Consider the following 23,700-nt stretch of genomic DNA (forward strand, 5'->3'; position numbering starts at 1 on the left):
TGCCCGGGCAGGACATCTTTTCAACCCCCTCGGGGATGCCTCCCTCCCGGCTCTGGACAAAAGCTGCTGTGACTCGGATTCGAACCGAGGTTGCTGCGGCCACAACGCAGAGTACTGACCACTATACGATCACAGCAGAAGAGACCCTGCCACCGCCGGGTGTGCCACCGCCGGGACTGCCACCGCCGGCTCTGCCACCGCCGGGTGTGCCACCGCCGGGACTGCCACCGCCGGCTCTGCCACCGCCGGGTGTGCCACCGCCGGGACTGCCACCGCCGGCTGTGCCACCGCCGGGTGTGCCACCGCCGGGACTGCCACCGCCGGCTGTGCCACCGCCGGGTGTGCCACCGCCGGGACTGCCACCGCCGGCTGTGCCACCGCCGGGTGTGCCACCGCCGGGACTGCCACCGCCGGCTGTGCCACCGCCGGGTGTGCCACCGCCGGGACTGCCACCGCCGGCTGTGCCACCGCCGAGTGTGCCACCGCCGGGACTGCCACCGCCGGCTGTGCCACCGCCGGCTGTGCCACCGCCGGCTGTTCCACCGCGGGGACTGCCACCGCCGGGACTGCCACCGCCGGGTGTGCCACCGCGGAGACTGCCACCGCTGGGAACTGCCACCGCCGGCTGTGCCACCACCGAGTGTGCCACCGCCGGCACCACGACGGGAACATCCCTGCGCTGTCCCCTCCCCTGGCACGGACAGCACAGCCTGGCCAACAAATCCTGGTTAATTAAGGAGGATACAGCTGGACTCGGATGCTGTTGCTCAGAGCCTTGGCAATGTGGAAGGGAGCCCTAAGTTGTGCAGAGCGCTGGCAGGGCTGGGGTGGCACCCAGGAACGAGACTGCTGCAAAGGACGGCGCTGTTGAGGGGGCCTCATGCAGTGGGGTCATCATCCTATAGTACAGCAAAGTCGGGGTTATAATAATTTCAGCTAAATGTAAGTGATACAAGAGGTGAGGAAATAATTAATTTTTGCATCCTGTGTGATACAACAAATTTGAGAGAATTCAGTTAAAAATACAACAAATGGCACAATGATCTCCATGGGGAGCTGAGTGGTGCTGTGGGAAGGATACAGTCAGGGAGGTCTGGGTAATCCAGAATGTCCCTGGTCCCCATCATCCTCAGGGTCCCATTGCCACCTCCCTGCCTGATCATGATCCTTCTCCGTGTTTCCTCCCTAGTTTCATGCCTTCAGAATTGTACTTTGCAGACTCCAGAGCTGCATTTGCTGTTCCTGGCCCTGGTGCAGGTTGGGCTCAGTGCTGGTGGTGAAGAAAGGACTCTGTGGGGCTGAGACCTCCCTGCTCCACATCCAAGGCAGACCACAGCCTGCTGGGAACCATCCCACTGCTGCCTCCTCCCCATCCCTCCATGCACCACAGGACACACAGTGGGGGATCCTCGGTGTCCCCATGGACCCCAAGGCCCCATGTGCCCATCTGGTCCCACACCCCCCTCCATCAGCCCCGTGGTGAGTCCCAGAGGACCCATGGGCACCTCTGCTCATCACTGGAGCCTCCAGTGCCACGTGTGCCCCATGGAAATGTACACAACACCAAGAGCCTATCCTGCTTCCACACACCAGCTCACAACAGGGAGCAGAGCCACCAAGAAGAGAGGCACAGACAGGATTTAACAGGAACACAGAATAGGTTCCCATCCCTGAGAGGGCTCAGGACTGCACTTACACATTTCCCATTTGAGGCCCTGGTCTTCATGGGTGTTTTTGACTACCTTGATCTCTGCTGGAGGAACACAGAAGGGCATAAGCAAGCCAGGAAGATCATGTCAGACTTTGTCTTCCTGACCTATGTGGTAGAGGAGCTAATGATGAACAAGTGCTCTGCTTGGACTTTGAACGGACAAACGAGAAAGGACTCACTGGGAGGAGTGCCTGAGTCATCGTAAGGTGGTGCTGCTGTTCTGAGGGAGACCTCTGGGACAAGCTCAGGGACAAATTCCTATCAGGATGGTGTCCAGGTCCCCAGTTAGACAAGAACAAATGCTCAGACCAACCCAGCTCAATGATATGTGGAAATAACTGAGAAGAACTCTCAAAGCACCAGTGAGGATTCTCAGTGATAGTTAACAGAAGATCAAGGGAAGGACGCTCACACAATGCTACTTATTGTTTGTGGACAGTCGTTTACTAAGGGACAGGTAAAACATGGTGCAGCAGCAAAGGTCCTCACAGTCGGAATCCTGAATCAGCATCTCACCAGGGCACGACCTTCCCTTCCCAGTCCAGGAAGGCCCCAGTCTCCTTCTCAGAGATGGAGGACAGCACCTTCAGCATCCCTTGCACGCTGTCATCCACTGTCAGAGGAGGCTGTGGGACAGAGAGAGAAACAGCTCTGTGCTCAGGCATCCACCCTGAAACACATCATTGTCCTGAGCAAGACGCATTCCCAGTCACTCATCTCCCTCCCTCCTATGCCTCCAGGGTATCAGCCCAGGAGATCTCACAGAGTCCAGCATGAGACCTCAGCAAATTCTGCATTCCTAAACGATGAGGCTCTCCCAGACTGTGGACAGGAGATCTCTTACCTTATATGATCCTCCGCCGCCGCCCATGGCAGTTTGCACCCAGCCGGGGTGGAGAGCGACGCAGAGGATGCCGTGCTCCTTGTATGCCAGGGACTGGCACTTGCTCAGCATGTTCAGAGCAGCCTGTGGGGAGACAGGAAGGAGACAGCAATGGAAGGGGAAGGGGCGATGCCAGGGGACATGTGCAGACCCCACAGCTGGGGCAGGGATTGGGCAGAGAGGGCCACTTCCTTGGGTACACGATGCTCCCTCACTATCCCTGTGCAGATGCCCAGCCTAGATGAAGTCCCATCGTATCATGTCCCTCTGAGGTTGGACCCAGAGCCAGGCAGATAACTGAGCTGTGATGGGCACCCAGGGACTGACAGGAGCTCAGTCCCACCAAAGAGAGGGGCACAGGCTGAGGGGGAGGTTGGAAGGCAGTGTGATAATTCAGAGGGGAAAAAGTCTGGGCTCACCCCCAGCAAAGTCTGGCAGTACCTTGCTGCAGCGGTACGAGACAACTTGTCCAAACTCCCACACATACATATCCTCAATGGAGCCTGCATAGCTGGACATGTTGACGATGGCAGCCTTGCTGCAGCTCAGCCCTGAGCCTGGGCTCCCCTGGGCAGCCTTCTTCAGCAAGGGCAGAAACGCCTGCGAGGAGACGGAGGGGACAGAAGCACACATGGACATGGCACAGGGCAGGGGAGAAGCTCCTTCCACAGTGGGCAACATTCACACCGGTACTGGGGTGACATCCTCCCTCCTCTTTCCCAGTGCCCCAGCTGGGCTGGCCCCAGCTCCTGAGCTCCAGCCCATGGCTCCCTGAGCTTCTCATCAACTGAGAGCCCATCAGGGCACCAGAGCACCGACAGGAGCCCCTCCCACTGGCCCATCACTCCCTCTAGAATGTCCAGTTTGAAGACATGGGAAGGGATCCCTCTGGAGCTGTGCTGTAGTGCTGGGGACTCACCTGGCCCATCAGCATGGGTCCAACCGTGTTGGTGGTGTAAGTATCAGTCATGTCCTGCAGATTCTCATTATCAAGGGTCTTTGGCCTTGCCATTCCAGCGTTGTTGATGAGGAGGTTGAGCCCAGAGCCCCCCAGGTGCTCCCCAACCTTGGCTGCAGCTGCCTTGATGCTGGCGGGGTCGGCGACTTCTGCAGAGCCAGCACAGGGGAGGTCAGAGCCTGTGTCCCCATGGTGGAGTCCCCTCTGTTCCCCCAGAGGTGGCAGTGCCCGATGGCCCTGCAGGCACCAGCCCACTGGCACAGCTCCCTCCCAGCACGGGGCTCCCAGGGTGTGCCCAGCCTGGGCACTCGCCAGAGGAACTGGGGCAAAGGACCCGCGCCTCGGGGCACCTACCGAGCGGGATGATGATGATGTTGGGGTGCTTGGAGGCCAAATTCTGTAACTCCTGAAAGAGAGGGCACAGCGTAGGCATGGAGAGGCTGCAGGGGCTGTGCAGAGGCTCAGACTTTCCCAGGCAAAGCCCACATTGCTCTGGCTCCATCTCTGCAATACCATGGACCTGCACTATGCTCCAGCTGCCTGGAACCCAATGGATGGGGAGGACTCCATGCCCAAGTATCAGGGTTCCCTCCATGCATCCCATGCACAGCTGCTCCCACGTTGTCTCAGCCCAGCTGCCCTGGGCCCCAGGTGCCCAGCTGAAGCTCCAGCCCCTTGCAAGCACCATCCCTGTTCCAATCTCCCCCTGGCACCGAGTGCTGCCATCCCCCAGCACAGCCACTGCCTCCCGCCCGGCCTCACCTGTGCTCGCTGTCCCTTGGGGTCCCGACAGCCTGCAAAGATCCACTGAGGTGGGTTTGGCATCTTCAGGAAATGCTGGACAAATCCCAGGCCGATGCCTCGGTTGGCCCCAGTCACCAGAACGGAGCGGACGTGGAGCCCTGCCATGCTGCTTGTCCTCCTCTGCTCCAGCTCGCACTGTTTGCTCTGCTCTCTAATATTTCCTTTTAGCTTTTTCCACAGACACTCCACCCACTCAGGGTTTACACCAATCCTTGGATCCAGGAGGAGCAACTGCACCTGCCCTTCAAACTCCAGTCCATTGATCCCAGCTGGGAGCCAGTCCTTGTTTCCAAAGGGCAAAAACCCTTGGCGGTTTCAGGCAAATTCTACTGTCCTTGGGAAACCTGGTGCCATAAGCCAGGAGAGGATGTTGTGCATGAGGAAGGAAGGAGCAGCATGTGGAAGGGATGTGGGAAGCTCCAGGGCTCACATGGGCTTGACACCTTCCCAAGAAGGGCTTTCTGCATCAGACCCACACAAGACTGGGAACAGGCTGATTTCATCCCCCTGTCCTGGTCCCCTGGGCCAGGACATTCCTCACATGGCCATGAGCAGACACTCTCTGTCTTAAGCTGGCCTCCTCCAAGCCAATGCCCGTTCCCTGACTGTCAAGTGAAACAAGGCTCCCATGGAGGGAAGCACACCCAGAGGATCCAGTCTCCTGGCAGAAGGATGAGCACCTGCATGGCCAGCACATCACCAGCTGCTGGCCTTGCACTCCAGCAAGACAAAGACACAAACTGCAGGCTTGCCACATCTTCATGCAGCATCTGTGTCCTTGCTGCAGGAATTTCTGCCACTCCTGGAGCAGGCAGCCGTGGCAAGGAGGGTGTGAGCTGCAGCAGGGCTGCTGTCATCAACATCTCCTCCAAACTGGGCTCCATCGGGCTGTGCCTCCACGTGCCAGAGGCCCCCATGTACCCGTACCGGGCCAGCAAGGTGAGGTGCCAGGGGAGGTGCTGGAGATGCTGCCCCAGGCACAGTGCCCCTGGAGGGGAGGGAGCCCACGGGTCACCCCCTGGCCCAGCCACCCACCCCCTGCCTGCTTCTCCCAGGTGGAAGCACAGAGACTGGGGCAGCAGCAGCCAGGACTGAGCCTTCCAGGAGGGTCGTTCATGTGCTTTGTCCCAGGACCGCCTCCAATTTCTCATCTCCACAGACGTTTTCTGCCTAGGAACTGTCTCCTCTCCAGCATGAGAAATGTCTCCTCCCCTGCCCACCCACTCCCCACGTTATGCTGGCAAGGCTATGCCTCTTCTGGGCTTCCAAGGACATGGGGATGAGGTGTTTGGCTGTGGAGCTTTAAGAAGAAAAGGGCTTAGGAAGCAACTTCCGTCTCCTTAACCAACTGACCAGTGGTCTCCCTGCAACCTCCACCTCTATAAACTCTGGCAGCTGATGCCTCTCTGCTCTGTCTCCAAACCCAGTCTCCACAGTCAGTCTCCCCTCAAGTGCCTCCTGGAGGGGAGGTCTCCAGAGGGCAGTCACGGTGCCATGGGACCTGCTGGCTGTCACTCATGGGGATGCCAGTGACAGCCATGGGTTGGGGCCGCTGTGGGCACCACCAATCCCCAGTGGAACAGTGGGATATCTGGAAAGGGCCACCCCATGAGCTGGCACTGCACAACAGAGCTGGGGGTCTCAGCAGGAGTTTATTGAGGATGTGGGGAGGTGGGAGCAGTGCCAAAGGGACCTCTTGGCTGCCAGGATCCTGATGTGATGCCTCACCAGGGCACGACCTTCCCTTCCCAGTCCAGGAAGGCGCCGGTGTCCTTCTCAGAGAGGGAGGAGAGGACCTTCAGCATCCCTTGCACGCTGTCATCCACTGTCACAGGGGGCTGTGGGACACAGGGAGAAACAGCTCTGTGCCTGAGGCCCTGGTCCAGCCAGGACTGGAGGAACCAGGCACTCCAGGGCAAGGAGAAAGCTGAAAACTCTGAACAACCAGGACAGAGGGGCCAAGCAGGGAACTGAGGGGATGGGGACACCCAGCACCCAGGACCAGGACAGGGGGAGCTGCCCCAGCAGGGATTGGGCAGGCAGGGAAGTCATGAGCAGGGGCTCAGGATAGCAACTCCCACCCTTGCAAAATCAGCACAAGAGCTCTGATGGACCCACCCCAGGGGAATTCCTACCGTGTGTCCGGCAGAGCTGCCCATGTCAGTTTGCACCCAGCCGGGGTGGAGAGCGACGCAGAGGATGCCGTGCTCCTTGTATGCCAGGGACTGGCACTTGCTCAGCATGTTCAGAGCAGCCTGTGGGGAGACAACACAGGGACAGTGGTGGGAGGGGAAGGGGGGCTGCAAGGGGACCCGCAGGTGGGCAGGGCAGGGGAAGTGAATTTGTTCCCAGCACGTGTGACAGCACCTTGCTGCAGCGGTACGAGGCAACTGGCATCATCTCCCAACCAAAGCAAGAAGTGATGGAGCCGCCAATGCTGGACATGTTGACGATGGCAGCCTTGCTGCAGCTTAGCCCTGAGCCTGGGCTCCCCTGGGCAGCCTTCTTCAGCAAGGGCAGAAACGCCTGCGAGGAGACGGAGGGGACAGAAGCACACATGGACATGGCACAGGGCAGGGGAGAAGCTCCTTCCACAGTGGGCAACATTCACACCGGTACTGGGGTGACATCCTCCCTCCTCTTTCCCAGTGCCCCAGCTGGGCTGGCCCCAGCTCCTGAGCTCCAGCCCATGGCTCCCTGAGCTTCTCATCAACTGAGAGCCCATCAGGGCACCAGAGCACCGACAGGAGCCCCTCCCACTGGCCCATCACTCCCTCTAGAATGTCCAGTTTGAAGACATGGGAAGGGATCCCTCTGGAGCTGTGCTGTAGTGCTGGGGACTCACCTGGCCCATCAGCATGGGTCCAACCGTGTTGGTGGTGTAAGTATCAGTCATGTCCTCCAATGTTTCAGCCTCAAGCATCTTAGGCTTGACCATTCCAGCGTTGTTGATGAGGAGGTTGAGCCCAGAGCCCCCCAGGTGCTCCCCAACCTTGGCCGCAGCTGCCTTGATGCTGACAGGGTTGGCAACTTCTGCAGGGGCAATACACTGGAGCTCAGTGACCCTGTGGTGGTTTGGGGTCCCCTGTTTCCCATAAAGGAAGTGCCCCCCCCTCCCCCCATGGCTGCCTCCTATGTGGAGCTCCCAGATCTGTGATGAGTGCCCAAGCATTCACCAGATGAACTGGGGTGAGAGAGAACCTACCAAGAGCAATAATGACCAGGTTGGGATGTTTGGAGGCCAAATTCTGTAGGTCCTGAAAGAGGGGTCACAACATTGGTACCAACAGGCTGGAACAGCTTTGCCAAGGCTCGCCCTGCTAAGCCAGCCAAAGCCTGTGTCCTTCCAGCTCCATCTGTGCCCAGCACCCTGCTCCAGCTGCCCTGATCCTCATACAGGGGGAACACTCCACAACTCCTGCAGACACCATGTATCCCTGTCCCCTCCACATGTTCCATGCACAGCTGCTCCCACGTTGTCTCAGCCCAGCTGCCCTGGGCCCCAGGTGCCCAGCTGAAGCTCCAGCCCCTTGCAAGCACCATCCCTGTTCCAATCTCCCCCTGGCACCGAGTGCTGCCATCCCCCAGCACAGCCACTGCCTCCCACCCAGCCTCACCTGTGCTCGCTGCCCCTTGGGGTCCCGACAGGTCGCAAAAATCCACTGAGGTGGTTTTGGCATCCTCAGGAAATGGTGGACAAGCCCCAGGCCAATGCCACGGTTGGCCCCAGTCACCAGAACAGAGCCGACACAAAGCTCTGCCATGCTGCTTCTCTCCTCACTCCAGCTTGCACTGTTTACCCAGCTCTCTAATATTTCCTTTTAGTGTGTCCCAGCCCACTCACTCACAGCTTGCACTAATGCTGGCTGCTCTCTGGGAGGAGCAAGTGCTCCAGCTCTTTGAGCTCCAGGACATATGTTCTGGGTGGGGACCAATCCTAGTTACCTAACAGCAAAAATTACTTGTTTTTTCCAGGAAAAGTATTAATTCCTTGGGTAACCTGATGCCATAAGCCACGTGGGCTGTTGTGGGTGAAGAGGGAAGGAGCAGCATGTGGGTTGATGTGGGAAGCTCCATGGCTCAGGTGGGCTTGACACGTTCACAAGCATCCTGTGGGCTTGATGGTCTCTGCACATTGTACCAAGCTGAGCCTCAGGTGACCCTGAGCAAATGTTCTCTGCCTTGCTCCTGCCTCTTCCAAGACAGTAACCTCTCCTCAGTGTGGAGCCAAAGACCTGTGGAGTGGGAGAGCAAACCTAGCGTGGTCTCCTGACAGAAGGGTGGGAACCTGCATGGCTGGCACAGCACCATGCTGCACGTCATCCGCCCCATCCTTTAGGATGCTGTCCTATGTTGAGCTGTCCCTTTGTTCAGAGCCACAGAGGACTCAGGCACCTGGGACATTTACCTGCAAAGGAAATGCCCTGTTCAAAGCCTATTCTCCACTTCACCTATTGCCATGAGGCACTGACTGCTCTGTGGTACCACCAGTGGAGCCCAGTGCTGTTCAGTACCTCAAGTGATGCATTACAAGATTGCAAGGCTGGATCAGGTGTGTGTGTACACCATGTGCTCCTGCCCCACTGTAAGTGAAGACCCACCCCCAGAAACCTCTTGCCAACCCCTTGTCCTCCTACATTGAGTCCCAGAGCCATTGCACAGGCTGCTGGGCAGCAATGGAGACAACACTGCCCATGTCACCTTCTGCCCCAGGATATCTTGGCAGCAGCATTAACCAGAACAGCTTCCTCCCAATGGCAATGCCAAGTGTGTCTCCATGCTCTGGCAGCAGCTGATTTCCTCCTGCCCACTCCAGCCTATGTTCTGGGGCTCAGCTGGAGACACTGGGAGATAAGCAGGTCCTTTCCAGCTCTGACCTGGGACCACCTGTACAGGGTACCATCCCCAAACCCATTTGGGAAGGTGCACACCGGGCAGCTTCTATGGTGAGCCGATACTGTATCTTCTCTCCGCCAAGACTGAGCCTCCTCTTAAGTTCCATGCAATTTTTTTTTCCCACTTTGTTTCCTTGGTTAATTGGATGTCTGTCTACTTTTTGAATTTTCCATATTGGGTTGAGACACTTATTTTCCCTTGTGAATTCCTACCACTTACCAGCAGTACAAAGCCTTGGGCCTTTCAGTGTCTCAGTCTGATCTCTCACTGAGGATCTCCCACATGGCTGGACTGGAATTCAGGCTCCATAGATCATTTCAGTATTTCCTTTCCAATGACCACAGACCAAAACTATATTTGCCAACAGACACACCAGAGCTCAAATCCTCCAAATAGACTTCCACAGTTTTCTTCCTCTAGGTGGAGGATAAAGCAGCCTGTTTGAAACCTCCACAGTGACTCAGAAGCAGATAGCATCAGAAAACAAATAATTAACATTTTAAGTCTCCTATTTTTGCTGTGTCACCTCATTTGTGTAGCCTTCCACTGTTTTGGAGCTGTAACTTTGTCATGTTGACTTTGCTCTGGGGCCACACACTGCATTATTGATTATTAGAGTTTAAACAAGCACTACTTCACCAGGAGTCTAAGTCCAGCCTGGCATGAAGAGGCAGAGGAGAAAGAAACCAGCCTCACTGCCTTGCAGCCTAGTCTTGTCACAAGGGTTGCTGCTGTCCCCAAGCCTCTGGAAAGGATGTTGGTCCAGCTCCTAAGAGGGAATTCAGATGCTTCCTTTGGTCTGGAATGTTCTTGCATGGTCTAAATCTTAAGCTGAGCATTAAAGTCCTCAGAATTATGGAATAATTTAGGTTGGAAAAAGCCTCTAAGATCATTGATTTCAACAATTAGACTAACAATGCCAATTCCACCACTAAACCATGTTCCCAAGGGCCACAACCATGCATTTTTTAAACACTTCTGGGATGGTGACACCACCACTTTCCTGGGCAGTCTGTGTACCAGTGCTTGAAAGTCCCTTCTGTGAATAAATTTTTCCTAATATCCAATTGAAACGTCCCTTGGCACAACCTGAGGCTGTTTCATCCTGTAACTTGTTCCTTGGGAGCAGAGCCTGACCTGCCCTGGCTCCACCCTCATTACCAGGAGTTGTAGAGATTGATAATGGTCCTGGTCCCGAGTTTCCTTTTCTCCAGGTTGCACCGTCCCAGCTCCCCATCAGCTCCTCATCAGACTTGTGCTTCAGACCTTCCCCAGCTCCGCTGCTCTTCCCTGGACACACTCCAGCACCTCTGTGTCTTTCTTGCTGTGAGTGGCCCTAAATTGAACACAGGATTCAAGGTGCAGCCTCACAAACACCAAGCTCAGGGGCACTGTAGCTCTTCTCCCACAATCCCCAGGCTGCTGCACATTTTACCTATGGATTATTTTCACATCACCACACTGGGAAGACTTGGAGCCAGTTTTCCAAGAGGCAGTCACACCTCTTCCACTCTCAGTTGCGGGAGGCTCAAGCGTGCTCTCAGTCAAGGAGGTGATTGCACAATGACAGTGCTTCTGACAGAAACATGGAGGAACATGCTTTTCTCTGCCTGCCAGGGGAACAGGGGTGTGGCACAATTAGTTTTAGTACATTTAATCTACTATAAATACGAAATAAACTCGCTGCTATTTATCAGGCCGATTCTATCCTTTTTTTTTTTTGTCCATTGCTCCACAATGCATTCAGGTCTGTCATCACCTATTAGTAATTTGCTAAAGAATCAATAGATAGTGATAAGTGAGCTGCCCATGGAGAGGTGGGGTGAGACCAACCCAGTACTGTAACTGAAGCTGGGCAGTACCCACCCTCCCTGATTAATTTTCTTTTGGGCTGAAGAGGATTAGTGATCTGGTGAGGGTTGGAAACCCATGGCAGGAGGGTTGGAACTACGTAATGTGTAAAGTCTCTTCCAAGAGAAACCATTCTGTGATTCCACAATATGATTCTATGAGTAGTGGCACCCCATGGTGAAAGGATGCAGGGACTGGGGGCAAGAGCCTGAGCTTACCTGCAGCTCCCAAGTGAACTTCCCATGGCACCTTTGTCGTAGCTTTGCTGTTTTCCAAGCAGACTCATTCAGGTTACACCTGCATTGTATCAGAACTGGAGAGGCATTTTGGACAAGGGCATAGAGTGACAGAACAAGGGGAATGGCTTCACACTGACAAGAGGACATGGTTAGATTGGGTGTTTGGAAGAAATTCTTCCCTGTGAGGATGGGAAGGCCCAGCAGAGATTACACAGACAAACTGGCTGCCCCATCCCTGGAAATGTTCAAGGCCAGGCTGGGGGGCTCTCAGCAACCTAGTCTAGTGGAAGGTGTCCCTGCCCATGGCAGGAGTTGGAACAAGACGGTCTTTAAGGTTCCATGCAACCCAAACCATTCTGTGATTCTACGACTGAGGATTTAAAATGCTCACACTGTCCGTGCAACCTCCCTTGGGCCACTGTGTTTTGACCTTGTGCCAGCCTGGGGCCTCACCCTGGGCTCAGAAACACTTTTTGGGGATATTCCCCTCGTGACAGCAGCCAAGATGCCTCAGCTACCTGGGTGCAGCAGGGCTGGCAGCACAGAGACAGAACTGCTTTGCCAGGACCCATGGGAACAGCACAGATCCTCACTGACCTTCTTTTCTCCCATCCTCTAAGGACAGGTGGCTGGGTTATCCTCCACGCTTCAGCACAGTGCCATGAAGAGGACCTCAGAACCACCAAACAAGACGAATTTTCTTTCCCACTATTAGATTTAGTAATGAGGATGGCTGAGAACAGGCTGTCACATGTGGCAGATATGCTCCCTCTCAGGAACACTAGGGCACAAGCTAAATGATCAGCTTGTGACTGCCTTGGTTTGACATCCAAGTACTGAAGTGAGAAAAGGAGACACAGTAAAGTTTAGGAATAGATACATGATAACGCAGATGTTAATTTAGGAATCCAGTTGAAAATAATCATTAAGTCTTATTAATGAAAGACATTTAAGCAGGAAAGAATGAATATAATCTTTAAATTAAAAAGCATTTAAAGGACTATGGAAAATTTACTCCCTGTGAAGAAGTTAAAAGCTGAGCACCATGCTACTCCAACAATGCCATGCCAGCCTAAATGATGTGACCCACTGCCCACACAGCTGAGCAAAAATACAGTCTGTGAAACCAAAAATGTATATTGTTCTGTAAGTAGCTGTGGACACTGCTAGAGTAAAATGGGCTGCATTGGTATTTTATCAGCAGAAATTTAAACTTACCATAGTTGTTCATTCTGGTTTCAAACCATATTTATAAAAAGGAAGGGGAAAAAAACCCCACTTACCATTTTTTCTTTAATTAAGATATTTCCCCCTCTTCCTCTAGCTGCATTTTTTAATCCAGCAGCACTTATGATGAATCCATCAGCTCAGTGCAAAGGACATGTGCCCACATGTTCTTTACAGTGCAGAAACTTCAACCGAATTACAGCATCAATGAGCTGATAACAGGAATTACTAGTTTTGATTTTTAGCTAAGTGAACTCAAATAATTCTTCATATTCTTAGGGAGGTCTAGTGGAAAATGTCCCTGTCCATGGCAGAGGGAATGGAACTAGGTGATCTTTAAGGTTCCATTCAACCCAAAACACTCTAGGAGTCTATGATTTATACCCTCAAATTCTCCAAAATTCACCAATATCAGACTCGTGCTTTACCAAGCAGCACAAGTTTCCCAATGCCTGTTGTAGTGAAACTAGAGCACTCGGGTAAGCCTTGCGGCTTTTTTGTTTTATTATTATTTGTCAGTGTTCTTTTTGGTTGCATTTTTCATTATTACCTGCTGGAAGCCTCCCAACACTTAACTAACAAGGTTTTCAAAGAATGGATAATCCTCTATTTCATTCATGGGGAACAGAGGCAAAAGAGCTGTCAAGCAGTGCCCACACCTGCCCAGAAAGCACTCAGTTACTGATACTTGGAGCTGCCTTTCTTTCACTGTTCACATTAGCATTCAGAACAGGCTCCTCCTGCCCTCAGCTGTGGCTGCACTTCAACTGTTTCTGCACAGGAGATCGCTGGGGATTCCTGTCTCCAAGGCTTTTTCAAACAAGCACTTTTCTGGAAGAGCTCATCGGTGTAATTTGCCTCCAGCATGCAGGATCTGTGTGGAACAGGTGGCCAAACCCTGGCTGTGGTTCACCCTGAGTGTTGGTACCCCTTGGTCATTATTTGCTAAACTTTGCCATAGACAGAGCAGCACTTCTGCTGAGAAGTCACTGAATTAATGGCATGAGCACAGGAGGAGGCAGGAAAAGGAGAATGGGACCTTTAATCCAAATATCTGCTAAAAGGAAGGAGATTTTTTCCTAGTATTTAGTAGTATAATCAAACATTTATTTGTATTAAATTTCAACTTCTGTAAAAGAAATGTCTAAAAGCATTTTAATATCCTGAAGTAAACTGGGGAGCAGAGGCTCCCATGCACTTGAACCACCATGGAGCAGGATAGAGTTAGCACAAATCACTTGATGCTATCACCTGACTGATATAAATATTTAGTATCTGATGTATTTATCAGTATCAGGGATGTTTTGTGTGGTATTTGTCAAACAAGGATGAAAATAAGCAACATAAATAACAACTCATATACATCAGAGTTGCTCAGTCATTACTTCACTGTTGAGATCCCAGTTGTGTGCTCACTGTAATGGGATTTTAATGGGTATCTGGCTGTCCATATAACAGCTAAAAATAAAACAATAACACCCATCTCCAGGCTGGCAGCAGGGCTGGTAAATGCAGACCCCCTCCAGATACCGTCCTCCAGCTGATTATCTCTTTTCTGTTCTCCCTTTCCCTCCAGCCCTGTTTTCCCATCCCTAGATGCCAGCAAACCTTTTCCTTGCTTTACTATACACTACCCTTTGGTGCAGATGTTCAACCAGACACCTGATACTCAGCAACAAAAAGGAGAAAACATCCCTCAAAACACCTGCAAGCCCAAAGTGCCTAAATCACAGAAGCATTTGGGTGGTAAGGAACCATGAAGACCATCTCATTCAACCCCTCTGCCATGAGCAGGGACACCTGCAGGCTGCTCCAAGCCCTGTCCAACCTGGCCTTGAGCGTTTCCAGGGATGGGGCAGCCACAGCTTCTCTGGGCAACCTATGGAAGGGCCTCGCCACTCTCCCAGGGAAGAATTTCTTCCAAATACCCAATCTAACCCTGCCCTCTGTGAGTTTGAAGCCATTCCCCCTTGTCCAAAGTCCACCTCCAGCTCTGAGTCCCTTGAGGCGCTGGAAGGGCCTCTAAAGGCTCCACAGAACCTTCTCATCTCCAGGCTGAACAACCACAACTCTCTCAGCCCATCTCTGTAGGAGGGGTGCTACAGCCTCAGAGCATCTTGGTGGATCTATCTGTTTACCAGATTCATTGCATCTGATGGTCACGGAAAGAGGCAAATCACGTGCATTTCAGGGCAGGCAATAAAAACAGCTAGTAAACGGGCTGGTACTTTCTCACACTAAACGGGTTCAGTTTGGGTTGTTTTTTTGTTGGTTTTTTTTTGTTTGTTTGTTTGGTTGGTTGGTTTTTTTTGTTTGTTTTTGTTTTTTTTTTTGTTTTTTTTTTTTACTCTTATCTATGGTGAAGATTAGTGTGCTAAAGGTGCTGCAGACACCACCCCAGACCTGTTGCAAACTTCCTCCCTCACCCACCACCCTTGCCCAGAGTCCCCTCAGCGCCCCCGGCCCGCTCCGAGGCCCCTCGCTCCTCCCCTCGGGCACTCCAGGGCTGGGACGCGCTTGTTGTGTTTGCACTGAACGTTGGGCGGGCAGGCAAACAGACACACACGGACAAACAGACACAATCCCGCCCCCTCAGGCTTTCCCCCGCGGGGTCGGGGCTGCCCGGTGCGGCCCGCGGGGTCGGGAGGCGGCGCCAGGCCGGGCCAGGCCGGGCCGCGGGCGGCGATGGCGGCGGCGCGCACGGTGCTGCTGACCGGCTCCAACCGCGGCATCGGCCTGGAGCTGGTGAAGCAGCTGCTGGGCTCGCCGCGACCCCCCGCCTGGATCTTCGCCACCTGCCGGGACCCCGAGGGGCCGCGGGCACAGGTCAGTGCGGGCCGGGGAGGGGCGGCGCTCACACGCTCGGCCGCTGTCACCGGCCTGAACGAGTCGCTGCTGTCGCGGGGCTCTGCTGTCCGCACCGTGCCCTGCCCGGTGTGAAAGTCACCTGAGGTGCAGCCGGCGAAGAATCGGCCGTGTCACCCTTAAGGGCGCGCCGCTGGGCTGTTCCGGGCCGTGCCCCAACCCGCCCTCTCGTGCCTGGGCTGCGCCCTGGCGCGGCGGGCACGGGCCGAGCGGGGCCGGCCTCGGCGCTGAGGGCTGCGAGCGGCAGCGGTGCTGCTCCGGCCGGTTCTGCTGTGTCACGCTGCTCTCTGCAAAATCCGGAGGTTCAGAACGTGGGCTTTCCAAAAGTGGTGGCCAGTGGAGCTGTGGGATCCCCCCGTCCCTGCCTTCTGCTTTGCTAAAATGGGACTCACACAAGTTGCTTGTGCAGGGAATCACCATGCTTCCCTGTTCTTCCAGCTCTCTTTACATCCAGCTTGTCTTCCTCTGCTTGCTGTGTCCCACTGAAATACTACTAGGGAGAAACATGCTCTCTGATAGATCCTGGCTCCAGCTGATTTGTTTCTTGCAAGTGTGTATTATTCCACGTCATGAGTAGTCCTGGCGCAGTGAGAACCCACCCTGCTGCCAACCCGCGGGTGCCCAGCTCCTGCTGTGCCTGGTGCCCAAGCTGTCTGGGTGAAACACAGGCCAGGTCTTTTACTTTTGCCCCATTCTTCCTCCCCACAACTTGCAGGACTCTTGCAGGGCAGCGATGAGATCAGGGACTTTTTTCAGGGCTGGACTGGAGCCAGTTTTTCCACAGGGAGGTCCTCATGCAACTCTCCCAGCCAGGGGGTGCTTCCTGAAGCCTTGTCCAGCTGTGGTGGGGTGAGAGTGGTATTGTCAGGGTACCGCTGAAGTCCGTGACCACAGGACATAGACAGCAGAGGCCACATCACTTCTGCTCTTTTGTGCCTGGACCAGGTGTTGGTGTGGGGGAGGCTCCTGCTGGGATGGTATGAGACTGTTGAGGCAGGCAGTTGGGAAAAACAGGAGAGGAGAAATATCTGTTGGCCACCACAAACAAATTAATGGATTTTACATTATTTCCCAGGGCTAATGTGTGATCCCAGGGAAGATGGGGTCTGGTGAGGGAGCCCAGAGATAACTGACAGTGAACCATGGCCAGTGCCAGCAGATCTCCTGCGCCATGTTCTTCTCAAAATAAACCACCAATTTGTATTTCACCTGTGGGCATGTTTGGAAGAGGTTTTTAGTTCTAAAAGCAATCAATTTGGGCACATTAAACAAGGTGGTTCAGTTTCTGCTCTCTGAAGCCTGCCATAGTTGGAGACTCAGAGCAAAGAGCTGCTAGGAACTGTGAAGTAGAAAGTTTCCTTGCTGAAAAGAGCTTCTGAATCCTCCACTGTGTGAGTTGGCACAGGCAGGCAGGACAATCGATGGCTAAAACACAAAGAGTAAATTTATTTCTGTTATCTTGATAACCAGGGGATCCCTGAAGCAGCACCAGGCAAAGGTACAGGGAGATACAGAGATAAGTAGACACAGGTACTGTTAAGATCCATGCTAGTGAATCATTGGCTACTGTTTACATGCTTTATCAAGAGTTATTCCCAGCTGTAAGGTCACCTGAATGATTTACATTCCTCCTCCTGAGACTTCAGCTTTTAACTCACTCCGCCCAATATCCCCATGAGGTGAAAACAACCAATAAAAATGTGCAAAGTTGTTACATTCACTAATCATTGATAAAGTCCAGAGTGAGTAGATCTGGGCCTGACCTATCCAGGTGTGATTTCCTCACAGGCCAAATCTGATATTGGCACTCACAGGTGTTCCTCTTCCACCTCATTTCCAGCAGCCTCTGGGAGACACTTCTGGCTGTATCCCCAGCCAGTTCACATAATTTCCCTGGTAAACTGGTCCTTCTCAGCTTGCTCCCATCATCTGCTGTGGCTCTGGCTGGGCTGTGGATGACCCTTTGGGAAAGTGACCCCAGCATCTTGCAGTCGTGGCCGTGTCATGCCCTGAGCGCATGCCCGTTGCCTTGTGGAGCCTGGGAGAAGCCTGAGAGCCAAGGCTGGTCCCCAGCCCAGCTGTTCACAAGCACTGGGTAACCCCTGGGAGATGTTTCCCTCAGGGTGGGCCATTGCTGGCACCCCAGCATGATGCTTGGCAGCGCCTTTGCCTCGTGCTGATTGTTTCCCTGTCTCTTTTTATAGGAGCTGAGAGATCTGGCATCCAAACACCCAAACCTGGTTCTTGTAAAGCTGGGTACGTGTGCTCTGCCTCTGAGCTGGTAAATTTGTGACTGCCAGCAATGCAGTGCCCCATTTCTCCCTCCCTTCCTCTCTCCCTTCAGGCTGTACATAGGGATCCACATCTTCAGAGCTTCTTCAAGTCGTGCTGCCAAAAGCTCAGCTTCTCCAGACCTGTCTCAGCCTCAGTACCCCATTCCTAGAGCCTCCTTGCTCCATGGCCACAGGACCAGAATGTTCTTGAGACCCATCCTGGGCAGCCCCCTGGCTCCCCCAGCTGACTGACCACATCCTTGCTCTGCCTTGATCCCAAGTTCTAGGGAAGACCAGGAGAGGTCCTGGAAGGAAGGCAGCTCCTGTGGAAATACTGTAGGATTAGCCCAGAGCTTGAGCAGGAGCAGAAAGACCTTGCAGAGCTATCCCACAGCAGGTCCCAGCACATTTCCCCTGGGGACTTGTCCCCCCGGAGGCTGCCCCGGGTTCTCCAGAAATTGCTCAGACGTAGACTTTGGAGGCGGTGGCTGCTGGGAACAGACGCAGCACGGGAGTCACGGCAGCGGTGTGCCCCCTCGGTGGGCTTTTCCTGGCGGGAGCCTGCAGCTGCGGGCGGAGGCGGCGGTGTTGGGAGGATGGGATGAGTCGGAGCTGGTTTCACAGCACCATCTGCTGCCCACGGAGGGAAGGGCCGCGCGGGTCAGAATGCGCACATTTCCTCCGCGTCCTCCCCTCCCTCTTCTCCCCGTGGCTCTCAGACTGTTCTCTCCCACTGCAGATGTGGAAAACCCCTCGGCTATCACCGATGCAGCGAAGGTGGTGGAGGGGAAGCTGAACGGGATGGGGCTGAACCTGCTGATAAACAACGCCGGCATCTACACCCCCACAGCCTCGCTGGAGACGGTCGATGCCGAGGACATGGTCAGGACGTACAAGACCAATGCAGTGGGGCCAATGCTGATGGCCCAGGTACGGGTGGAGCTCTGGGGATGAAATCTGGCCCAGCTTGAGGGTGTCCCAGGCTGTCCATGGTCAGGATGGAAATCTTGGAGGGCTTTGCCAAATTTCTCGGGGCTGTGCAAGGGAGTGCTGGGGTTGCTCTTCAAGCCTAAGCCTTCTGCAGCCTCTCTGAATTGTGCAAGTCTAATTGGGAGCAGGCAGGGCCACTGCAGCAACACCTGGGCTCTCCTGACATCCTGCTGTTCTTCCTCACCCTCCCTGGGTTGCAGTTGCTGTAAGTGGGACTGGCTTGAGGCACAGGTGTCCCACTAGGTTGTTTCTCCCCAGGCCTTCCTGCCTCTGCTGAAGAAGGCTGCCCAGGACAGCAAAGAAAAGGGCCTGAGTTGCAGCAAGGCAGCCATCATCAACATGTCCACCATCTTAGGGTCCATCAAGAAAACACCTGATTCCTTCTTTCACCCTGTCATCTCCTACCGCTGCAGCAAGGTATGGAGAGTCGTGACCTGCCCTGGCTCCTGAGCTCCATGGGGTCAGAGCTGCCCTTGCCAGGCTGGATCTCAGGGAAACACCTGGGATGGAGAGGTGGAGGGAGTTCCCAAGCTCTCAGGGCATCTCCATGCCCACCCAGAGGAGACACACACTGTCTCTTGAAGACCTGGCATTGCTTTTTCTCCCTAACCAAGAGGCAGTGATGGGAAGGGAACCTGGTTCATGGAGCTTTTTGCTGCCCATGGATGATGCTTGCTTCCTCACCCAGGCTGCCCTCAACATGCTGACCATGTGCCAGGCTCTGACCTACAAGGAAGCTGGGATCCTGTGCGTGGCACTGCACCCTGGCTGGGTGAAAACAGACATGGGCACCCAGCAGGTGAGTTCTGCCAGGCAGGTCAACAGGGTGGCACCCAAGGCTACAAACCTGCACAGGAGGTGAGCAGGTCAACAGGGAACCCATGGGTGGCACCCAAGGCTACAAACCTGCACAGGAGGTGGCCCAAATGGCCAAGATGGCTCTCTGGAGGGAGGATCCATGTGAAAATGAGCTGTCTCTTGGGCTCCAAGTTGCCATGTCTGTGTTGGGCCCCTGCAGAACATGTGGATACTGGGTTTTTTGGGAAATAGCATCGGCACATATCAGGCTGCTTGTTCAGGGGGAAAAAAGGGGCTTTGGGCAGCCTGAAAGATATGCAGAGAACCTGAATCCAACAGAGCAGTGAGAAGAGGAGCAACACCATCCCATCCTGTGCCCCATTCCTTGAAGAACTGCAGGTCCATGAGGTTTCCACTCATCCTGCAGGATCCATGTTTTGCAGTGGGGGTGGTCCCTGCAGCACTGGAGTTTTGAGAAGGCTGCACAAAGCACCTCACTTGCAGCAGGGATCTCTTCCTGTTTGGTTAAACCTGTGGCTGGCTTCCCAGCCCAAGCCACCTCCATCCAAGCCAGCAGTGCAGATACCCAACCATCCTCCCACACAGTGGATTTGTCCCAGGTCCCGTGGCTCTCTGCTCACTCTGGGTGGAAGGAGCCTTCCTGTCACTGCACATGAGCCAAGTGGGTGCTGCTGGATGGCCTGGAATGATGGTGGTGTCTCATTTTTCCCTTTGCAGGCTGACCTGACAGTGGACACAAGTGTGCGGGGGTTGTTGTCTGTGCTGCCAGTCCTTTCTGAGAAACACAGTGGGACTCTGCTCAACTGGGAAGGGAAAGCTATCCCCTGGTGACTGCCCTCTGTCCCTCTGAGGAACTCCATGGTTCCACAGGACTTCCTGCTTGCACAGGTCCACCAGTGTACTCAGCCCTCTGTGGTCTGCAAGGGACCTACTTGGGACTCCAGTGGGTAGGCAGGGTGTGATCCCTGCCTTCAACTTGCTAATAAATAAAGTCAATTAGTACCTGTGCCTTCTCCCAGCTGTAGAGTCTCCACTCAGACTGCCTTGCCCCTGCAAAAAACAGCCTGGCATTAATGGCTGAACTTGATGGTCTTGGAGGTGTTTTCCCAGCCTAAATGATCCTGTCATCCAAGCAGTCTGCCTGCCTTGTCTTCAGCTGCCCTGAGCTGAAGGGGACATGTAACTCACACAAAGCTGCTGTCCTGCCTGGCTGCAGGGTGTGCCCAGGTCTGCCTGGTCTCTGCCATGCTTCCACCAAAGCATGGTGTGTTTGCCGTAGATATCTTGGGATGACTTTGTGCTGGACATGGTGTCTTTGGGAGCAGCCTCATGGTTGGAATGGGAAGACCTGGCACTACAGTCCAGTTCTGCAATCCCAGGCAGACAGCTCTTGCCACAGTGGTGCTCCAGTTGGGCCTGGTACCCCTGGGTGGGGGAAATCTGGTCCCATGGGGGATCACAGCATGGGAACAGCACTTCTGTGGGATGGAGAAACTGAGAACCTTAATAAGGTGGGCTGGGCAGCCCTTGACTGCAGGAATTTGACCAGGAAGTGGAAACAGCCCCAAATAAATGGATTTTGGTGTGGTGTTGGGGCTTTGCCCCTTCTGGAAAAAGCTTCTCTTAAAGGAGCATGGCCAAAATGAGCCAGGACACCTGAAAGCCAAGCCTGGTCTCTGGTGGGCAGAGCAACCTGGCCTGCAGGACAGGCAAACCCCTGCTCCTTCCCTCAGAGGCCACCACCTTTTCTTTCTCATCTGGAGGAGCAGCTGAAGCATCTGGGTCCCTCTGGGTCTGGGCTTTGCTGAGGTTGTGTACCTCTTTCTGGAGTGGGAGCTTGCATGCCACCAGGAGCTTTCCTGGGAATCTTGAGGCCATGCCACACCTGGCTGCCAGAAGAGCTGTGTTCCCCATGCTCAGGTTGACATGCTCTTTTCCAAGCCTGTGCTGTGCTTTCCAAGGCCCTCAGGAGCCAGCACTACCAGCAGAGCACCCACATGAGGCACCCACTGCTGCACGGGTGCCCCTGCCAGGGAGACACTGACCTCAGCCTCATCCTCAGGGGAGCTCTGAACCATCTGAGCTCTTCCACATGATCCAGCCACCTGATTTCCCATGTAAATGCTTGCTCTTTTCTTTCCCAGCTCATATCTGTGGCCAGAGTGGTCAGTGCCAGCTTGGGCACCTCCCTATCAGCACTGCAATGGCAGCAGGAGGAGGGGAATCCCTGGAAAGGAATGGCTGAGGGACAGGAGTGTGGGTGAGGGGCCTGATCCTGCCAGTGCATTGCCATGCTCAGCCCAGTGCTGGCTCAGAGACACGGCCAAGCCTCCCCCGAGTGCCCTCCCTGCCCTTGGCAGAGCTTCTCCTGCCCCAGTTACTCCACAAGCCAGCTGGAGCCCAGCCAGTCACCACAGGCTGGCTCCATGCCCATCTCTCTCCATATTCCTCCCTTCTGTCCCACACCACGTGCTGGATCCTGGGAGATGAGCAATGCCAGGGATCCCACCATGGATTGCTGACAGTTTACAGTCATCATCCCCCTTGTGGTCACTGCCAGCCCCAAGAGATGTGTGTCACTGCTCCCTTGGGAACACGGCAGGAGACAGGACTGCTGACAGCTGGGACAAGCTCCATCACCTGGGATGTGGTCAGGTCACCTGGGGCATGGGCAGCCCTGTGTTCTGAAGGCGGTAGGAGGAGGAGTGGGAAGCTCTGCAGGTGGAGTCCAGTCTGGCAGTACTGGACACAGCTCCTGGGGAGAAGAACTAACCCCAGAGCACTGCTGGCAGTGGTCTCCCCTCTGGGTGCTGGGATAGCAGAGCAATTGCTGGGCAGAGCCAAGTGGAAACAGGTTAGCTGATCCCATTTTTCAAGCCAACACGAGACTGGGGCAGGATGACCCCTCTTGGACCTCTCTGCAACTGGGATTCACCCCTCGTGAGTGCTTTGCCTTTAGAAGTGCAGCCAGGTGATCTCCAGGAGCCCATCCTTCCACCCTCTGAGACAAGGCTCATCCCAGGGAGCACATGCTGGAGCTAAGCCACCAGGGACTGTGCCACCCAAGGCAACTTGGAGGCCAGGGACCCCTGAGAACCTTAAGGTGCTGCAGTGCACGTGTTCTTCAGGAAGCCTCAGTAAAAGGCCAGATGGGCAGGTCTCCCTGCTCAAATGCTTGCCAAGTGGTGTCGGCTTTTCCTTTGCACAAGTTCCGGGTGTTTGTGCTCATGGAGCTGATTATCTCCCCATTTCCTCTCCTGCCTGATGTTTCCTGCCTCCCTCCCTCCCTTTTGCTGGTTTTGCCCTTTGTGTCAGGCTTATTTCCTGGCTCTGGGAAGTGTCAGACCTCAGTGTACCCCCTGTCCACTGGGATGGCAGCACACAGCCCTGTGTCCTTTCACTGGATGCACTACAGTGCCCCAGAAGACACTTGAGATCCCAGCTCCCCCTGACCAGCTAGCTGCTCCCTGGGAGCACAAGCAGGTTTAAACAGAGGAAGTGTGGTTTAGGATCCTTCTCCTTTTACCAGCTGATCCATCTCTATTCTGAAGCTGGGGCACAGGTGCCAGTGTTGGTTCCAGCAGTGGGGAAAGCTGGACAACTCCTTGAGGACTCTTCCTGAGGCACAAGGTCATGGAAACATGTCTGGGGGCTTCCAGAGACTGTGGGAGGGGAAGCTGTCACCCAGAGCAGCTCAGACAGCCTCCCCAGCCTCTCTGGAGCCATGGTAACATCTGGGGGCAAACATCTCTCTGCTCCAGGGAGCCCAGCAGCTCTCCAGGCTCCAGGGATTGACCTCAGGGGTGGGAAAGGCCTGCACTTTTCAGGGTCTTCCAGCAGCTGCCTTATTCCAGACCAATAGCCACTGGCAAAGACTTGTTGCACCAGGAGCTGGAGTCAGGCAGGACTGTGGGTTGGGGTAGGAGCAGTGAGGACATCGGGAGTCCTGACCTGACTTGCCAGGATCAGGGCAAGACCCATTTTGAGAGAAACCCTTCCACAGCCGAGTGGGGCAAATGGCAGCAGGCAGAGCCTCTGTGAAAGGCAAAGGCTGCTACAGGAGGAGAGGGTCATAAAAAGGAAACGAAACGGAAAAGGGCTGCTCCTGTGACAGCGATGCAGCTGCGGAGGTGGAGCAGCAGGCAGGTCACAATCAGCCGCGCATGAGGAAGTGCTGGGACACC

The 23,700-nt window shown here is 54.6% G+C and overlaps 3 protein-coding genes and 1 non-coding gene across 16 annotated transcripts; 1 reads left to right on the forward strand and 3 right to left on the reverse strand.

Moving 5' to 3' along the window:
* Positions 1-64: 64 nt before the first annotated feature.
* On the reverse strand, positions 65-136 carry TRNAH-GUG. Its single transcript has one exon. It is a non-coding gene; the product is annotated as a tRNA-His (tRNA).
* A 2,087-nt stretch (positions 137-2,223) lies between these two features.
* On the reverse strand, positions 2,224-4,461 carry LOC121348830 (C-factor-like). Its single transcript, XM_041458763.1, has 6 exons — positions 4,315-4,461; positions 3,907-3,958; positions 3,514-3,701; positions 3,036-3,194; positions 2,556-2,678; positions 2,224-2,337 (listed from the first exon to the last, which is right to left on the reverse strand). The coding sequence occupies exons 1-6, from the start codon at positions 4,459-4,461 to the stop codon at positions 2,224-2,226; spliced, it is 783 nt and encodes a 260-aa protein (XP_041314697.1).
* A 1,536-nt stretch (positions 4,462-5,997) lies between these two features.
* LOC121348831 (C-factor-like) lies at positions 5,998-17,632 on the reverse strand. Of its 13 annotated transcripts, XM_041458766.1 has the most exons (8): positions 10,414-10,525; positions 9,472-9,668; positions 7,974-8,764; positions 7,562-7,613; positions 7,202-7,389; positions 6,724-6,882; positions 6,492-6,611; positions 5,998-6,194 (listed from the first exon to the last, which is right to left on the reverse strand). In XM_041458766.1, the coding sequence occupies exons 3-8, from the start codon at positions 8,118-8,120 to the stop codon at positions 6,081-6,083; spliced, it is 780 nt and encodes a 259-aa protein (XP_041314700.1). In that variant the 5' UTR covers positions 8,121-8,764; positions 9,472-9,668; positions 10,414-10,525; the 3' UTR covers positions 5,998-6,080. The 13 variants fall into 13 exon arrangements, with proteins under 13 accessions (XP_041314700.1, XP_041314704.1, XP_041314701.1 ...); XM_041458770.1 differs by lacking the exons at positions 7,562-7,613; positions 7,974-8,764; positions 9,472-9,668 and adding exons at positions 10,688-10,862; positions 15,827-17,632 and having other exon boundaries at positions 10,414-10,588; XM_041458767.1 differs by lacking the exons at positions 7,562-7,613; positions 7,974-8,764; positions 9,472-9,668 and adding exons at positions 10,688-10,862; positions 15,517-17,632 and having other exon boundaries at positions 10,414-10,588.
* On the forward strand, positions 15,109-20,529 carry LOC121348829 (C-factor-like). The gene is made up of 6 exons (XM_041458762.1): positions 15,109-15,395; positions 17,639-17,690; positions 18,447-18,637; positions 18,956-19,114; positions 19,386-19,496; positions 20,234-20,529. The coding sequence occupies exons 1-6, from the start codon at positions 15,255-15,257 to the stop codon at positions 20,345-20,347; spliced, it is 768 nt and encodes a 255-aa protein (XP_041314696.1). The 5' UTR covers positions 15,109-15,254; the 3' UTR covers positions 20,348-20,529.
* The last annotated feature ends 3,171 nt before the right edge of the window (positions 20,530-23,700 follow it).

This window comes from Pyrgilauda ruficollis, unplaced genomic scaffold, assembly GCF_017590135.1.
Source record: "Pyrgilauda ruficollis isolate IOZ18807 unplaced genomic scaffold, ASM1759013v1 scaffold13, whole genome shotgun sequence".
NCBI lineage: Eukaryota > Metazoa > Chordata > Aves > Passeriformes > Passeridae > Pyrgilauda > Pyrgilauda ruficollis.

Coding starts and splice junctions, on each gene's coding strand:
- LOC121348831 (XM_041458766.1), bottom strand. CDS start 8,120: ATGGCAGAGCTTTGTGTCGGCTCTGTTCTGGTGACTGGGGCCAACCGT. Junction 6,612..6,723: donor CCTCGTACCGCTGCAGCAAG/GTGCTGTCACAC, acceptor GTCTCCCCACAG/GCTGCTCTGAACATGCTGAG. Junction 6,195..6,491: donor GCAGCTCTGCCGGACACACG/GTAGGAATTCCC, acceptor TGTGTCCCACAG/CCCCCTGTGACAGTGGATGA.
- LOC121348829 (XM_041458762.1), top strand. CDS start 15,255: ATGGCGGCGGCGCGCACGGTGCTGCTGACCGGCTCCAACCGCGGCATC. Junction 18,638..18,955: donor GGCCAATGCTGATGGCCCAG/GTACGGGTGGAG, acceptor GTTTCTCCCCAG/GCCTTCCTGCCTCTGCTGAA. Junction 19,497..20,233: donor CAGACATGGGCACCCAGCAG/GTGAGTTCTGCC, acceptor TTCCCTTTGCAG/GCTGACCTGACAGTGGACAC.
- LOC121348830 (XM_041458763.1), bottom strand. CDS start 4,461: ATGGCAGGGCTCCACGTCCGCTCCGTTCTGGTGACTGGGGCCAACCGA. Junction 3,702..3,906: donor CATCATCATCATCCCGCTCG/GTAGGTGCCCCG, acceptor CTGGCTCTGCAG/AAGTCGCCGACCCCGCCAGC. Junction 2,338..2,555: donor GCGGCGGAGGATCATATAAG/GTAAGAGATCTC, acceptor TCTGTCCCACAG/CCTCCTCTGACAGTGGATGA.